At 41.1% G+C, this 18,068-nt stretch overlaps 2 protein-coding genes across 28 annotated transcripts in view; one reads left to right on the forward strand and one right to left on the reverse strand.

The window, feature by feature from the left end:
• LOC137197263 (girdin-like) overlaps positions 1–7,870 on the forward strand; it is a 76,483-nt gene extending 68,613 nt beyond the window's left edge. For 3 of the 7 annotated variants that reach the window (XM_067610561.1, XM_067610556.1, XM_067610557.1), the window contains 5 exons: positions 86–139; positions 1,181–1,267; positions 1,951–2,040; positions 3,081–3,361; positions 3,618–7,870. In XM_067610561.1, coding sequence (XP_067466662.1) covers positions 86–139; positions 1,181–1,267; positions 1,951–2,040; positions 3,081–3,361; positions 3,618–4,529 — 1,424 coding nt within the window. In that variant the 3' untranslated portion in view covers positions 4,530–7,870. The remainder of the gene's footprint in view (positions 1–85; positions 140–1,180; positions 1,268–1,950; positions 2,041–3,080; positions 3,362–3,617) is intronic. The other 4 variants (XR_010931375.1, XM_067610560.1, XM_067610558.1 and 1 more) reach the window with 4 other exon arrangements.
• Positions 7,871–13,035: 5,165 nt separating this feature from the next.
• Positions 13,036–18,068, reverse strand: part of camk2g2 (calcium/calmodulin-dependent protein kinase (CaM kinase) II gamma 2) — an 81,288-nt gene continuing 76,255 nt past the window's right edge. For all 21 annotated transcript variants that reach the window (XM_067610569.1, XM_067610568.1, XM_067610566.1 and 18 more), the window contains 2 exons: positions 17,660–17,911; positions 13,036–15,144 (listed from right to left, as the gene is read on the reverse strand). In XM_067610569.1, coding sequence (XP_067466670.1) covers positions 17,679–17,911 — 233 coding nt within the window. In that variant the 3' untranslated portion in view covers positions 13,036–15,144; positions 17,660–17,678. The remainder of the gene's footprint in view (positions 15,145–17,659; positions 17,912–18,068) is intronic.

An 18,068-nucleotide genomic window follows, 5' to 3' on the forward strand; every position in this document is an offset into this window, starting at 1 on the left:
GTGTTTTACTGACTATATATTTAAATGCATTCAGATCAGAGTGAAAAAAGCAGCTGTAGCATCGCCGCCTTCTTTATCTCAACAGAAAACGCGTCCTGTGAAGACGTTGCTGGCTCATCAGATGACCCCAAGAGTCAAGGTAAGATGAGACGTGTCATCAAATCAAACTGCACGTGTGTGTTAAATGAAAAAGACGGGTGATTGCAGGAGCCTCTCAGAACCAGCTGGGAATGTGAAAGCCTTTTTAAAGAAAAAAAAAAGGAAAAAGAAATGGTTGAATGGCCCCAAAAAAGCAGGTCATGTCCTCAACAGCCCCGCTGCTAATCTTTGGACTGCCTTCCAGCACTTCGATTAAGCCTGATCTACAGTTGGAAAAGCAATTTTAGTGGATAGCAAGAGACAAATCAGCCTCCGTTGAAAGTAGGATTGACTCTATTCCAGGCTTTAGGACGTTATCCAGGGCAGTTAATCTGTGGCCAGGCATCTATTCATCAGTTCTGTGCCGCCTCTAATGTAGATGACCCAGTTGTTAAACAGCCACCAAACTACTGACACACATTCCCAGCACTTTAGCTCGGTCTACACCCTGTTGTCATCAGTTTTATCTCTCTTCAAATACTTTTTTATTTATTAGTTTAAATGCATTTTGTACCTTAAGTCGGCTAGCACTTACACTTAGGCTAATGCATGATGTTAATATACCACTCACTACGACTTTGCATCAAAATATGTAACCTATAGTCTCAGCAGGTCATTAGACTGGTTCCCCAGGAGATTTATCTGACGAGTTCCCAGAATGCACTCCAATACACTACTGTGAGTGTTCAATCTATAACACTCATTTCACAGCACCTCCTCTGTAATGTCTGGAGGAAACTGCCCTCCACTCTCACTTGCACACCGGACATCACTAATGTAGAAGCCATTAGCTCATCTTCTATTACAGATATTATTTTGTGTAAAGTCATTAATGGAAGTTTCAGATATCTATTGATTTTTCAAGAAACTTTTATGGCTGCTGTTACATTTTTTTTGTTCCGTTTTGTGTTTCTAAACATCAAAAAACATTAAACTTTGCATGTTTTGCACTGTGAGAGTAATGTGATGTAACCTTCAAACGTGTGATGTGTTACAACTAGCGTGCGCCGCATTGTGTGTGTGTATGTGTGTGTTTTATCAGGCCTGCAGGTGTATAGCAGCACTTTGGCTCAGTATCCTTCTCCTGTTGAGCTGAGCGCTATGTGCAGAGTGCCCTGTAGCATCTGTAGTAAGTGACTACTACTCGGCACTGAATCCCATTCTGGGCCACAATAGGCTGGTTTCCTGGATATAATGAAAACTTTGACACTAATCAGTAATATAAAAGTTCATTTTAAATTCTAATTTGGTGTCACCCATTTGAAAACGAGTTTGAAATGATTTCACGGTCACTGCTTTCCAGCTGAAACTGTCCCTACGAACACAAGCAAGAGCAAGATCACGTTGTCACCACTCCTTTCCTTTGTCTTCCCTCTCAATTCCTCTTCTCCTCATTTGACACAAGGCATCTCATTTCTTCTTTTAATTTGTAATTTACTCCATCGTCCTCTATTATTCAGTAGTGTCCCTGTCAGTTCCCCCCCCTTTTTTTTCTCTCTAAGGTGGATTGGTCCTTTGATTTAGGCGTCCCCGCCCTCTCTATTGGTAGTTTCTTTGTTTTCTGACTGGACATATTGGGGCTACAGCCTGGCACTGATCCACCCTTCCTAACCCTCTGCCTGGCATGTGCCATCTGCTGCCCCAGCAGGGGACGTTCTGTCAAACTGTTAGCGTGTGGCTACGTGTGACTCCTTGTGTTAGTGCATGTCTGTGTGGATACATGTAGGTGTATGTTAATCCTAACTGTGAGTGTTTGTGTGTGATTGCGTGTGTGTGTGTGTGTGTGTGTCTTCCCTCTTGTCCCTTACCCAGCCTCCAGACCCACCAGTCTCCATAGCAACAGGACCACCAGTAGTAATAGTAACAATAACTCCCACCTCACTTCTCCTCTGGAGGGCAAAGGTATGCTCCTCCATTCTGTATCCCCACCTTCCCTTCTCCTCCTTCTCTCAACTAACCACTCCAGTTCTCTTCTTCTCCTCCCTTCATCTTTTTCTTTTATACCTTTTCTAATACCTACTTTAATGTGTCCTCCTGTGAGAATTTGATCAAGATGGTTTGTCCTTGCTGCTGTAATATTTTATGTACAAATATGCAATGGAAATTTGGAAAGTTGGAGTGAGCCAACAAATAAATAACTGATTCCAGAGTCTAAGCACTCATTGCATTTAGTCTCTTATGTTTAGGGAATATTGATATTTGATATCTTCTAGAGGACTTTAATGGGCAGAAAGTGCACGTTCACTGCCCCATAGTCCAAAAATTTGCTATACTTAATTTTTTTTGACCACTTGGTGGCAGCAGAAACAATCTGTAAACACAACACTGATATCTGTGTATAAAGTTGAAATATCAAAGTTGTGAGGGAACAGTTGCTTATTTACACATCCAGCAAATACAGAGCAACATTAGCATTTTTTATCATGTTTCTGGCCATCAATGAATGTAATAATGATAATACATTTTATTTTTAGAGAACTTGTCAGGGTACTCAGACACTTTACATAAGTTGAAAGGATCATAAAAAACAACACACTAAAAGCACAAATGCAAGTCCTATATTCACTCTCCTATTAGCTCTATTTTTGGTCTCCAAAATGAAACATGTTGCTCTCAAGATGCTTTAAAGCTGCTCAAATATTTTCACCAGCTAGTCGCTAATAACGTCTGCTGTTTCATGCTGGGCAGGTAATGTACAGTGGGGGTTTATAGCAGTTGCCGGCGGTGGCTGAAAGCAACAGAGATGAGAGTGAACCAAAATAATAAATTTGCAGGCTGTAAAACCGTAACAATGAGCTGAAAGACACTAAAATAGCTGAATTAGCTGAATTTGTTTAGTGTAGTAGAAAAGAGGTTTGATCAATACTAATTCAGTTCCTAATAGAAGTCAAGATCATAGAAAACTTGGCCTACGATCTAATAATTTGTCCCCCTTCCTACAGGCACGTTGAACGGCAGCCTCAGCAGGCCTCACAGTGAGAGCAGCGGAGAGTTCAGCCTGAGTTTGGACCAGGAGGTGTGGTCCAGCAGCGGCAGCAGCCCCGTCCAGCAGCCCACCTCCTCACGCTCCTCCCATCAGAGCCCCCTGCAGATGCGCAGGTCCCTCGACCCGTCCACCGCCACAGGCAACACCGGCCAGACGCAGATCAGGAAGACGGGATCTCTGGGCAACGAGGTGCTGTCCCTGCAGCAGTTTCTGGATGAGGGTATTGATCCTGCAGAGGTGAGGGCCCAGTTATCAGTGATGTGGTACATGTTGTTGATTTAAAACCTGCAGATGCAGCAGATACTTTTATGCAAATATAACTGGCATATTTTTGCGGTTCCCAATAAATTATGAAAGGAAACTGTTTGATGATGAATCACTTTTAATAAATTTTAATGTAAAAACAATTAAAAGAGAATAAAAATGCTATAAAAGAACGTGATGTTCTTAGTCGTCCTCTAGTTGATTCTTGTTGTTTACTCTCTCTCTCTAGTCTGGCAGTCAGGAGAACCTCACTGTAGACTCTCCTCGCCTCTCCACTTCTTCTGAGCATGTGCAGAAAGAACGCACTTCAACGAGGGGGCGGGGCATATTACGCTCAGCCAGCGGGAAGGCATCGCTGGTGTCCGATAGGCCACCGAGATCCTCGGGACAACCAGGGCGCCCCACCCTGCGGAAGGCAGAGAGCACCCGTGTGAAAGGCTCCGTCCCGATGCGCTCCAGCCTGTCCTCGCAGGGCAAAGCCACGTCCGTCTGCGAACGCCTGGACTCGGCTTCCTCCACACTGCCCCGGGCCAGCAGCGTCATCTCCACCGCAGAGGGCACCACACGGCGCACCAGCATCCACGACCTGCTGTCGAAGGACAACCGGCAGCCCGTGTCCGTCGACGCCTCTCCTCCCGTCGCGGCCTCCAAGGCTGGTGCACACTCCCAGCCGACACCCAGTGAGTACCACCCCAACAGCACCAACCTAAAGGGACCCCTTACCACCACCATCCCCCTGCCCAAATCACACAGCTTACCTTGCCATAGCTCAGAGGACCCCGAGCTCTCCACCCTCGAGTCTTTCCTCGGCCCCTCCTTCACTGTAGAGTCGGTGTTCATGGACTCCATCTTTAGTGAGTCAGCGGGCAAAAACCTCCCCTTCCTGTCTCTTAACCCCACCCTTGTCAGCAACATCAGTGGGCCCCCCGTTACAAATAAAGCACACCCTCCTCCGATCCCGAATCACAATTCCACCCAAAACCAGACCCCTCACAGCCAATCAAACGGCCAGATGAAATCCAACCCCGCCTGCGTGAAAGAGTATAATGAGGGCGTTGATCCCAATCGTGTGAATAATTCGGACCAGTCGCTCAACCCAGAGGACAACCAGTCCCTGTGGTACGAGTACGGGTGTGTGTGAACGACAGGGAGGTTCTGGCTTGCTGATCTTTCTACCAGACGTGACTTAAGAGAGGATGGATAAATGAATCCTCCTCCTCTGCATGTATTTATCAGAGCACTATCTGTTAGTGTGGTGTTTTTGTTTCGTTCTTTTCTGTTTGCCATGGTGCTGACTGGTGATTTTTTTTGATTTTTTTTTTTTTTTTTGTCACCTCCTTTTCTGACCTTTTTTCTGTCTTGTTCTGTTCTTCTTAAAGTGGGACTTTGATGAATGTTTTTCCGTCCAACAAGCCTTTTACCATCATTGTTTTACCATCAAATCTGTTTAACTGGCTAACACTGTACCAGACTATTATCTGCAGTATTGAGTTTATGCATCACAGTTCAGGCTTAGCATTTCTGTTTATAGCGTCACTCTTAAATTAGTAAGATTTATAAAAAAAAAATTGAAGTTCACATGCTGCTGAAATGAGCTGAGTCATAGCAGAGTCATTGAACATGCAGCGGAATCTCTAAATCTCAGACATACAGTAGTTGTAGCAGTTTCTTCATTACAAAACCAAATTAAATTTGTCAATGTGTCAGATAATAGATTGACTTTCCACCTGCTGTTTATTTTGATGTTTCAATGTATCGGGGAGTGTCTTTTTCACTGCTTTTAACTCAGTTGCATTATCCACTAAACTGCATGGCTTTGAAACGCTCATTTTGATTGCTGTGATCAAAATGGTTATCACTTTTATCTTCTTTTTGTTTCTATGAATGGTGTGTACTGTTTTTGTACATTTGAAACCTTTTTTTTCTGTATTTTCTTTTTTATATATATATATATATATATATTAACTGGAGCATTTGCTCTGTGGATGATGGGTTTTGATCTGGTGGATCTGAACTGACTTCTTGGGCTGGTGACAAAATGATGAAGCTTCATTCCTTAAACGACCTGAAGGACGGGTTTAGTTGGTTAAGGGAAAGTGGAATATGAGCAGCGTGAGTTTTAGGCAGTGTTTGATAGAGTTGGTGAAACAGTGAGACATTATAGTAAGTAGAGAAGAGTTTGCAGGGCTCAGATTGTTTTTGTGAATGAAGCTAACATCATTTCATGTGGGATTTTGAAACTTTGCATGCCAACGCACCGCAACTTCAGAATGGATATTTAATTATGTATTTTGGACTGACAGGATCTTGTACAGATTGTTGTAATCATTAAGTTATAATCAAAGACGAGCACTGCTTATTGTGCCAGTACTAGTAGACCTGTCCACCTCTAGATCCTTATTTATTTCTGCTTTTGTACTCAGTAGTTGCTGTTTTTAAGTTTCCTTATTATATTTATATTAATCTACAGTATTATGCAGGTATGAATTTTCTTGTCACTGTCTACAGATGTAACATAAACGTTGCCTTTGTCCTACAGATGTGGAGGGCAGAAAGTCTAAAAGCAGGAGTGGGGAGCCGCAGCAAAGCTGCTAAACCTCCCCCCCCCCACCCTCGTCTGTCTGCTACCATGCTGTGAGCGCGTGGTGAGTGAGCGCTGCTCGAGTGGGAGGAAGAGGGGTGGAGGGGATGGGGGTTCGGTCTTGTCTCCATGGGAACCTAAAACATGGTGTAACAGATGTCGTCCATCCTGCCGTGCACTTGCTTCCCCTGCTTCTCTAAGCTGTTACCCCAAAGTCCACGCCTCCCCTCCCTCCCCTCCCTCACTGTCCTGTCCGTCGCCCCGCTGTCCCTGTGGTGCCAAACGCCTGTTCAGAGCCTGACGAGACCCCGGTCTGCATGGCATCCGGGTCGTTTTACCACGGTGCTTTGAGTGGGTGAATGCTTTGCCTGTTTCGAGTCCTGCAGCTCACCTCATCTCTCCCCTCACGACGCCCCTCGTGTTGTTTGTAAAGGTGATTGCTGAGTGTCTCCTACTGGTGAAAAACGTGGCTGTTTTCAGGCTGCTTACTGTTGCCGCAGTGCTGCATGGCTTCGGTGTAGCGCTGAAATCCTTCCCCCCTTCTCCTTCCCTCGACCACGCATGTAGATCCAGGCTGGCTGCTTCCCTCTGTCTCCTCTCGTTCATGACTTACTGTGTTAAATGATACAGTTTCTGACTTTTAACCTTCTTTCTCTCTTTTTCCTTCCTGTCTTCCTTTGTGTTTTTGTATTTTTCTAATCTGTCTGTTTTTCTTTCTTTTCTTAATCTTTCCACTCTTCTTTGCTTGCCTGGGACTCAGAGAGAGAAAGGTGGCCTTGAAGCTGTGTGTCTGAAGCCTAGTAGAGTTAATCTGCTGAGACCGTCTACAGTGAGGAAAGATTGTATATCCCAGTCCCCCCCCCCCCCGACCCCCTTTTTTTGTTTTTAAATCCAGGACACTTCAGTAGAGAAAAGTGGCTTCCTTCTCTGTTTTGTTTTTCTTCCTTGAATCAAGGAAACAACAGAAAAATACTCTAGAAAATGTTGCGGTGACTTTTTTTTTTTTTTTCTATAAAGACTGCTGCGGCACATTGCACTGCCATGTGTCCTTCAGTGTGACGGACTGCTAGACGTGCACTAGTCTCCACGGACTAAGATTAAAGTGCCAACGTTCACACAACAGCCAAAAAGGGCGATCTTAAACCAGACTCTTGACGACTCCACTTTGGGTCTTCTGTGCAACTTTAAAAATCAGCCGGACCTTCTTCTGCCCAAAGGAATGAATCTTTTTGTAAAGGGGGGCAGCGTGCACAAGCAAAGACTGACACACACACACACAGTCCGGCTCGTACAGAACATTTTCAGCATAAGCATGTCAACACAAACATCTCCAACTCAACCTATCAGACTTGAAGAATCACAATCTGCATGGAGCAATCAATCAGCCAATCAAACCCCTACTCCCTCTCTGTCCAATCAAAGAGGAGGACACCGTTCTGTGGGGATTTTACTTGCCAGGGATGCCAAAACGACTTGGACGGGAAGCCATGATAGCTGTGTGATTGGCTGCCAATTATGAGTGGAGGTTGTGTGATCTGAGAGAGAAAGAGAGAGACTGATGACTGGAGCGTTCCAGGTCACCTATATGACAGTCGGCAGCCGTTGCTCATGCCACCACAGAGACACCCTGAAACAAACCCTACATACTGTACTGTTCATCTTAGCTTGACTCATGTATCATTATAGATCACACTAAATCATCTCATTATATCGCTTCCCATCCTGCTCAGTAACAGCACACTTTCTGTATATGAACTTTCTGGAGTATAGGTGACCTGTAACCTGCCCGGCAAACGCAGAACGTGCAGATTTCTGTTGCTTGTGATGATGAGACCCAGTGTTTTCCTCCTTTTCCACTTTTACATAAATCCATTTGATGTAATTAAAATTCATCAAGAGAACTGTGTGTTCTTTTCTTTTTTTTCTCCTCGTGTTTGGTTTACATCAAGATCTGTCAAAAGTCATGGAGACCTACCAACAATACATCAATATAAAAGATCCAAAAAGAGGTGAAAAAATGAGTGTTTGCAAATCGTTTGAAAATTAAAATTGGTGTAAAAAAAAAAGCTGAAATATTTTTACACTTAAGTTCCTTTTTAGAGCTGTGCATATGTAAAATTTTCTTAAAATCAGGTTCAATTCCAGTTTAGTCTGAACCATTAAAGTCTCTGAGCTGCAAACTGTATTAATACACGACCAGTTTACTCAGTATCATCTAAAGAAATCCAGTTAAATGTTTTTGAAGCTTATAGTGTTATTTTTTGTTGACATTGTCAGAGGTGTTGATTCAAAATTAGTGATTTACGTAGTTTTTATTAGTAGATATATTTCTAATATTCAGCACTTTCAGGTTTCATCATTGGAAGCTTCTTTGCTTAAAGACTTAAACATATTGAATAAAGCTTTTTAATGTGTATACCAGTAACCTGTATAAGGCTATAAAGTCCAAATACAGTTATTGTTATCACTTATTGTGTCTGATTGGTCTTCACAGATGTCTACTTCACTCTCTTCACTGTGATATTTAGCCTTGTAAGGGTTCAACAGCTGATATTTTTATTAATGCTGCGTTCACGTCACGTCGTTCAAAACGTATTTACGAGTAACCGAGTTGGTAAATACAACCACCATTGTCGTTCAAGGTAATTAAACCTGATATTACACACAAGTAAAGCTGAAACCAGACTGAAATGGTTCAGACACTGTTCAAAAACAGCAACGACCATGAATAATTTAGACTACTTCGCCATTTAGCTGTTTCAACATCATTGGATGTGACAGCTCACAGTGAGGGCAACGTAAACAACAAACTCCCAACCGTCAATTATCTGTAATTTATACTCGTTACTATGGAAACGTTTTCCTTATTCTGATGACATGACGGGACGCACGCATGTGTTTTTTGTTTTTTTTTAAGGCTTTATTTAACAAATACAAAAACATCTCAGCTCGAAAACAAATAAACACAAATAGGGGAAATTGCCTAAAAAAAGAATAAGATGGTTCTGCAGAGACTTCATGCTGGCGACGCCTTTTCCATGTGCTTCAAACATTCTTGACCTTTTTATTTTTATACAGGCAATTGGTTTCAATGCATCTGTTATAACTTAATTAGGCTACAACGCTTGCAAGTCGTAAACGGGAATCTTTCCCATATGACGAGAAGGCGGCGTTAGTACAAGGAGTTTGGTGCGTCGTGCTTTTCCCGACTTTAAACTGAGCAGAGGTCTAATTATCCGCAGTAAGTGAAAACACCTGTGAGGGTTTGCGGGCCTTTAACAAAAGCTAAACATCTGTGTAGCTCTGACAACGCAGACAGGTAGATGCACAGTGTCTGTAAGTAGCTTCCAGATGGATTTTTACTGTTGCTGAGCCTGTTTGGAGGACTGTTTTTTTGTTTTTTGTTGTTTTTTTCCACCACTGCCCACATCATGGCCATACTGGAGTGTGAGCCACTACGGGGGAAACTGCCTGATGGAGGAAATCACATCACATCATAAATCACAGGTATGAAAACACTCACTTAATAGCTGAAACCTTTAACATTTTTAGACCAAAAGCTCCCACTGCTTTAATTATCACTGTTAGTCTAACTGCTATTGTTTGACTGAGAGATGCTGCTTGCTGCTCAGCTCTGGTTGAATTGTTTGGTCTTTGGCGCTCCGTAGCGGTGAGAGGAAGAACTGCAGCTACAACATATGTAATAATATAGTATATTATAGTACTAATGACAAGGACAACTTTGCTTTTCAACTGCAAACAAATTCATTCATTATTAAATCTTTTTCCCCTCTGATATGAATATATTTTCTTAATAGGGCTGGACAACATGGTAGACATCAATATTATTAAGACTATTTCTCCCATATTGGTAAAATAAGTGATGTTCAATACATTGAATGTGTTTCAGTCATAACTTTGTGTGTAAAACAAAGACAAAACTTGTTCTTCATTACAATTAATCAATATTCAAAAAGCAGAATCTTGTTAAACAATATATGGAAATATAACTGTATTTAAATGCTGTATATCATAAAACAAGACCTCTAAGTCAATAAATAAATCCCCAGCAAAATGTAATAAACCACCGTATTAATGTATTAAATCATTTAATAATTTTTTGCTCCACACACAGAAAACAGAGAGCGGTGTTGAAATGCTATTTTTATTAAATACTCTTCCATTTTACAATAATAACAAAGCTATGAAGAACAACCATCCAAACAAACACTTTGTAGTTTTAAATGTATGATTTTTATTAACTGTATGGTCATGCAAAAAATCCAGCATCCAATTGAAACTCAGAGTATAGACATATGTAGCCCCTTTAGTATAAGGTTACAATGCAATAAATTTACTTACAAAGGGGAAACACACAAGCTAAGGCTTTTGCTAATCTTTTATGCATTTTATTGTGAGATATTATCACTTGATTTCGATATATCTCAGACAGAGCCGTTTCATAACCTCGAGGATGCAAGTAACATAGATTTCCATTTCTTTATCAAGTAAACAGTGAAAAATTACCAGAAAGTAGACATGCATATTTCTTCCATTTGTAAAACTGCATATATAGTGTTGCCGTTAAAGATTGTGGTGTTTTAATGATTCTTTTCCAACATTTGTTTTAAGCATTTCAAAGATCTTTCTGCTGCTCAGTTCATTCAGGTGCTGCTGCCAAAGTATTTAAACAATTTGCACTTCAAAGATTCATATGAAGCGAAAACCCACTGTGAATTATTCTGTAGGTAGTTGGTGCAATAAACCACAGATTACTCAGTGTAAAGTTTCTATTTGGTCACGTATCCTGTATACAAAAGTGAGACTCGCAAGTCAGTAAATACCCTGTAAATGTTAAAAAGCTTTCAAGTGGATTTCAATGACATTTCAGCTGCAGCAGGAAGTTACAGGACTTCCCAGTAAGACCATGGACCCACTGGTGTTCAGCTTCCAGACTTTTAACAACAGCAGTGTGCAAAAATATTTCTCGTTTGCCACCATTTCTATTGTTAAGCACCTGGAAATATGAACTGTGCTATTTTTAAAAGGGCCAGTTCACCCAAATTACATTTACATTTTCTCACTAACCTCCAGTACTATCTAACCATGCAGATATTTTCAGTTTTATGTGAACAAGTTTTAAGACATCATCTGATTTCTGCTGCTGTACTAACACAATAGAGGTGAATCCATTGTATAGATGTGGCAGAAATCTCAGATATGAATATCTTAAAACTAAGTTAATGAAACCCAAACTATCTGCATGGCTAGACAGGACAATAGGTGAGAAAATGTTCTAGTTGTTTTTAAGAAGTTCTGTTGTATGAAACTGTTACAGATGGGTAACAACGGAGGTTCAGAAAAGTGATTTTAAAAGTTCTACAGACAAGTAAAACATCTTATCAGCTGAAATTACTGAGATCCATGAGGAAAAACAAAAGCCTGAATTTATGTTAATAAGACTCAAAAGCATGGTGATGGTTTAGCTGTACAACAGTGGTTCCCAACCTGCAGTGTCCAAAGTGTTACGAGATGATTAACCAGACAGGAAAAAAAAAAAATCTATAGTATTTTGCACAAATTGTAATTTTTTTCAGACTTTTCTCAAAAGATTCTTGATAGTTTTATCTCTTCAGGCTATCCAGTAAATCACCTATATGTGGAACTGCTCACCACTGATGATTAAGACGTGTGACGAGTGTTACTACCTCATTATGCAACCTTGTCTCCTAGAAATCACTTTCACATACAACCAAATTGTTGTTTCTCAATTACGTTGCATTGGCAAGCATAATAGCTGCCTGGATGAAGGTCAGGGTGGATGGTGGGTGTACTAGACGCAGTTATCCTTTTAAACATATGCTTCAAAGCAAAAAGGTTGGGAATCACTGTTTTACAACTATAAAAAAAGGGTAAAAGTGTGAGTGGGCTCACTTCACCACCAACTGCCTATTCCTAAGACTCAAGAGATTCAGAATTGAGAAATTTTGACTTGTCATAGCAGGAAAAGCCCAGGTGTAACTGTCAGTGGCTCAAGTCCATGTAAACGCCCAGAAAGTCAAGCTATGGAGTAATACCACAACCCTGGAACTGTCAAACTGAATAGGATGCAGCCTTTTATTAATGTTCTTCTTTACACCTGTGCTTTTCCTGCTTTAACATGTCAAAATGTCTGTTGTTTTGGCTTTAAATTAATCCATAAAAATGCACATTTTAAATTCAATCAACTGTCCAAATACTTTGGCAAACTGACATTTTTGCATTTCTTTCCCTCCTTTTGTTTTTTTTGATATAACCTGTAAATCAAACAGCATTGTACTCTTTCATCTAAACTCTCCCTTGACTGTGTGGAAGTACACACACACACATACACACGCACACACGATGAAAAGCATCTTGTCAGGTCGGTGGCATCAACAGACGACTGGGCCAGCGCCCACAGCACAAACAGAACTACTTAGAGCCATTAAAAAAACATCACATAGTTTCAGTACTGGTTTGAACAACGCATCGTCGTCATGGTGCAAAAAAAGTGGAGGAGGAGGGAGGAGACACAGTTTTCATGGCATGTCCGATATGTCACAGCACTCCTAAGCACAGTTGATACAGTAGGTTTGGGCTCACATATGATTCACAAATATGTGCGTTTGTTGTTTTTTTTTCCCCCATCTTTTCGACTGTTTCGGTGTACAGACATGATATGTGATGATTTGAAGCATCATCATGACTTTCAGCTTTTTAGGCGACCACCAACAACAGCCCAAGTAGTGCATGAGTCACTATGGAGCAGCATAGCACAGAAAGACGGGACAGACGGCAAGCCTCAACCCCCCTCCAGCTGGTACAAAGTCACACACTCACAAAGTTTCTACGACACTGTGAAAAAAACAACAACAACAAAAAAAACAGTTTGACCACTGACACGGAGATATGTTTGTCCTCTTTTTTTTTTAAAGGGAGAATATTTGATCTCATGTGCTTATATGATGCTGTGAATTCCAATATAATTCATCAAAAGTTTTGTGTCAAGATTTCAGCATTCGGTGTCTGTGTTAGTCTGTGTGTGTTTAAGGGGATAACAGTTTAAAAAAAAAAAAAAAAAAGGGTTGCGGCTTTTTCAGCCTCCATTAATTTCAATCCCTATTTTTTTTTTTTTCTTTTTGTTTTTTTTTTTTTTACAGCTCTGGCTAAAACAACTGATAAAAATATCAACATCAAAACACTAACAACTACAACGTTTACAACAGAAACTGTGACAAAAGGGACCAAATCCATTGATTGCCATCAGCAAAGGTCCCGCAGCTTGCGAGCCAACATAGCCCTCTTCTCTTCCCATCATGCCTTTTTTTTGTTTGTTTGTTTGTTTTTGTCCAATCCCTGGCCAGCAGTCAGTCCCTCTCCTCCACTGCATTCCCTTTTTAACATGCTTTTTTACAGTGCCGGGACTTCATACAGAAGTACAGCGAGCCAAGACGGACAATATACATATTTTTAAGAACACAATCAGAACAAGAGACAGGCATAAGGGTGACATCATCACTTTTTATCATCATCATCGTCTTTGTCATCTTCACACGGTGTGGTGCTACTAAGACAGTAATGTTGGGGGGGAGGGGGGGCTGGTTAGCGAAAGGTCACAAGAGTATCAGACGTAGAGGATATAAGAGGCAGGAATGATGGAAGTAGGGCGGAAGGGGGGGGAAGGATTTTGGCGAGCGTAACCTGAAGTTGCAGAAAAGGTTCACTCCCCTCAGAAGAGCGAATACAACAGCATCGAGTCTTAAGTGTCTGTGCGAGAAAACAGTACAGGCCATTAGATAGTTCAAACAAATCATGCTTCACGTCAAAAAAATTACACAAAAACAGAAGAACAGAAGTAGAGAGTTTGGCGTGAGTGTGTCCGTGCTTTCGGGTTAGGTAGTTCAGAGATGTGAGGAGCTTTAGACATTGACCGATAACGCCTTCTAGTGTTCGCCTCCGAACACTGCAGGGGGGCAGACAGATGGAGACCTTCTGCAACTTCAGGATGAGCTGGCCCGGATGTTGTCTATAAAGCTCAAGAGAGGCTCGACCCTAAAGGCTGGAGCAGCACAAGGACGTTGAGTGTATGTGTGCATGCATGGTGTGTGAGTATATTTGTGTTTGTATTTACACCAAGGGACCTCAAACAGGAAAAAAAAAAGAAGCAAAAAACACCCACACACTCATGCTTAAAACTCCCTTCCCTTCACACTGAAAGAAAATCCCCTTTTCTCCTATATAAATATCTATTTATACACAAATCTTTTAAATAAAATCCCTCTTTTGATTAAAAATGATCTGTTTTTCCAACACAAAATACATCATCCAGAAGATAAAAACCAACAGCTTGATAACACATAAGAATACAAAAAGACAAAATAAAAATAAAGGTCCCTTCAGTAACGTATCGCAACGCCTAAACCCCTTTCAAACATTGTGTACAGATCTTCAAACCTGACACTTAAAATGGGTGTTAAATTCTGATATTAAGTAATTATTAGTAGCTCCCCCTTCCTGTAAACCCACATCTGTTAATAATAATCCAAACAATACTTCTATTAAAGCAGACGTTCTGCTGTTCTCTCAAGACAAAACAAAAACAAAAAAAAAAATCACATTTTCTTGAGATTTTATAGTTGCCGTCCCAGTCCTATTCACTATGTGTGTGAAGTGTACTTCTTTTTCTGTTTTTATATATATGTATATATATATATATTTATATTTATTTATTTTTTTTACATGTTAATACTTTTCCAAACAGCAGACAAAACAAAGACGGGGGAAATAAAGGCCATGGGAGAAAAGGACCAGGACAGCATCACCCCTGTGTCGCCACCAGAAGCATGCACCATCTGCAGGAAGGGACTGACATCACGAGCTGCCGGGCCCCAACATCATCTAGCTAGGGTTGGACTGGATTGGTGTTGGTCGGTGTGGTCGGTCATTCAGTCAAGCTTTTAAAATATTTTTGTTTGTTTTTTTTTTCTATATCGTAATGATACTTTTTTTCCCCCCCACTTTTGTGTTTTTTCTTTTTCTTTTCTTTTTTTTTTTTTTTTACAACTTTCCAAACCACCTCTTCCCAGCCCAGATCCAGGCACCAATCCGACCACGGAGAATAAATGCTCCAAACAGCTTTAGAGTTCAGGCAAAGCTGAGGAAAGAAGAACGCAACAGTTAGAGTGCAAATTGTCTTTAAAGGGGACCTATGATGCTAATTTCCAGCTCTAATATTTTTTATTTTTGGACTCCACTAGCGTAACTTTGCATGATTCTGACTCCTTGTTTATTTTACACTGGCCCTTTACGCAGCCCCTCAGCTCAGCCTCTGTCTCTAACAGGCAGTTTTAGCTCCTGTCTCCTGTTTCAGCTGATGGAAAAAAACCTTGGAAACTGAGCGTTCACAGCAGTCTGAAGCTTTTTGCTCACAGGGATTATTTCTACATACATTTACCTCATTATTTGATACCTCAGAGTGTAATAGGTTCCTGTTTAAGGGGTCAGTTCACCCAAATTACAAATAACAAGAAATATTTCCTCACTTGGCATTTAACATGTTTTGAAATATCTGCCTGAGAGATTTCTGCCGGAGGTGAAATTAATTTTGTAACTCAAAACTTGCATAAATGACATTTTAAACAATTTAACAGCAATGTGTCTTTCAATAAACAATGTGCCCTTTACTTTACTGTCAACAGTTTTCTATGGAAGTACTTTCTGCTGATGAAAACTGTTCACAGTGATGTCTGGATTATCCAGAGCAGGCGGCTTATCAACACCGTCAGCAGTTGAAGCTAAAGTTAAGCGCAGTTAACGGTACTTAAAACCCCCTCAGCATCCAAGCATCAAAACTCTGACTCAGTGTGACTTACACTTTCTGAGGATAATATATAGCCGTATTCGATGTCCACAAATAAACATCCATAAATCTGCTTATAAATCATAGAAAAAAAGATGCACCATGAACTTCAGAGGTGTCCTGAGAATCGTCCCACTTTTATGTCTCCACGCTGGCGAGAGCCACGGCCGGAGGCAATACGTCTGTCCCATTCTCATGAACGCAATATCTCAGGAACGCCTTGAGGGAATTTCTTCAATTTTGGCACAAACGTCCACTTGGACTCAAGGATGAACTGATTTCGTTGGTCAAAGGTCACTGTTTTTGGCCATAACTAAAGAATCCATACACTAATTATGACAAAGTTTCACACAAATGTCTACTAGGATAAAATAATGAAGTAATGGCATTTTACATCGAAAAAGGTCAAAGGTCAACTTCACTGTGACATAATGTTCTGCAAAAATACTTTTCTGGCCATTATTAAACACTATAACTCAGAAACAGAAGAGGAGATTGTGACCATATTTCACATTTGGTCAGATACTGAATTGGTGACACTAATGTAAAATGTCATTTTTCATTGCTGTCAGCACCACAAATTAATTCCTTTCACCTCCTTTGGCAGAAATCTGAGAGTCGGAGCTCAAAACCTCGCCAGATGAAACCTAAGCTTGTCATTTGGGTGGATTTAATGCTGCATTACTCAAGCTTTTTCCCTCATCAAAGTATTATTCTGGCATTTTGGAAACAATCCTTCTTGCTCTTTTTCTGAGAGTGAGATGAGAAGATCAATACCATTTTCATGTCTGTGTGGAGTCATTTGTCAAGATGTTGTTAGCCTAGCTTAGCATTAAGAAATGGTCATCCTGGCTCTGTCCAAAGTCCAAAACCCCCCCAACATGTATCAGCACCTTAAAGCTCAAAAACTAACACTGTGTAACCGGTTTGTTTAATTCGAACATAAATGGAGATGAGAAAACAATTTATGGTTCATGGAGGAGTTGCATGCTTTAACTATATCTTGGCAAACAGCGAGCGGGAGCAGTGACTTCCCACAGTCTTGTAGTCACAGTGAGGTGGCCAAATTCGGCACTGGGCAAGAAATGGTTACACCATGTAACCAGGCCCCTAAAATCACAAATTGTTTCTGTTTGTTTCTTTAAAAGGTGCTGGTAGACTTATTTTTTCCCACCAGGGCCAGAACCAGAACCATTCCACGCCCCCCAACCCCAGTCTTTATGCTAAGCTACGCTAACCTAGTCCTGACTCGAGCTCCATAATTAACCCACAGACATAAAAACGGTTTCAATCTTCTCATCTAACTCTCAGACAGAAAGACAATAAGCATATTTCTCAAAAAGTTCTACTACATTCATACAGTAAAAGTATGTAACCACCTGTATGAGTTTGTCTTTTAAAAGCATAACTCTCTCCATTTCCTTCAAATTAGATTTCAAATGAAGCTAATAAAAACATAATTTATCATACTTGTGGGAAGTTTGTCTTTTCATTACAGATTACCAACAATCACTGTATATTTTATCAGTGCCTCCTATAAACTTGACAAATGCTTGTTGCCTCAGTTTCAAGGTAGACTAACTCATCAGGATGAGTTCTGCGGCGGGGTCTTTCCCAGCTGAGGGGGGAGACTAATAAAATTTTGCTGCCTCAAGGCTACAAGCTGCATATTGTAGCTTTTAAAAGAATTTGTTGCACAGTAAAAACCTTCAGAAGATCCAAACAACCTTTGATCATAATCCTTACATGCAGCATAAAACTGTTACTGCAGCCTTCAGACGGTCATAATAGTGCGGTTCAGTGAGTTTACCTGAGCCTGGGTTCTCAGTTCACTGCAGGGGTGCAGCCGGTGCTCCTGAGCAGTGGAAGTGCACATTGAGCCATTTGGCATCACGGCGATGCCACACGCGCGTCTCCTCCGACTGGCAGGAGCGCGGCCGGCCCTGGGTGTCCATGTACTGCGTCAGGCGGATGTAGGCGATGCAGGCAGCGTCCTCGCCGATCAGATGTACGTGGGGGTTGAGGATGGTGGTGTGCACTGGCTTGCTGTTTTTACTCAGCACTGCGGAGATGAAAATATGTAGATCAGCAGTTTGTAAGTGGACTTGTCAGGTGTCAGTGTGAAGCTAAGTAACCAAATTTGAGAGTATTTAGCATATTACAGCTGCCCGAGACAACAAATGTTGGCAGTCTGAAACAGTAGAAGGAACTACTTGTTT

The sequence above is a fragment of the Thunnus thynnus genome, chromosome 14, assembly GCF_963924715.1.
Source record: "Thunnus thynnus chromosome 14, fThuThy2.1, whole genome shotgun sequence".
Taxonomy (NCBI): Eukaryota; Metazoa; Chordata; class Actinopteri; order Scombriformes; family Scombridae; genus Thunnus; species Thunnus thynnus.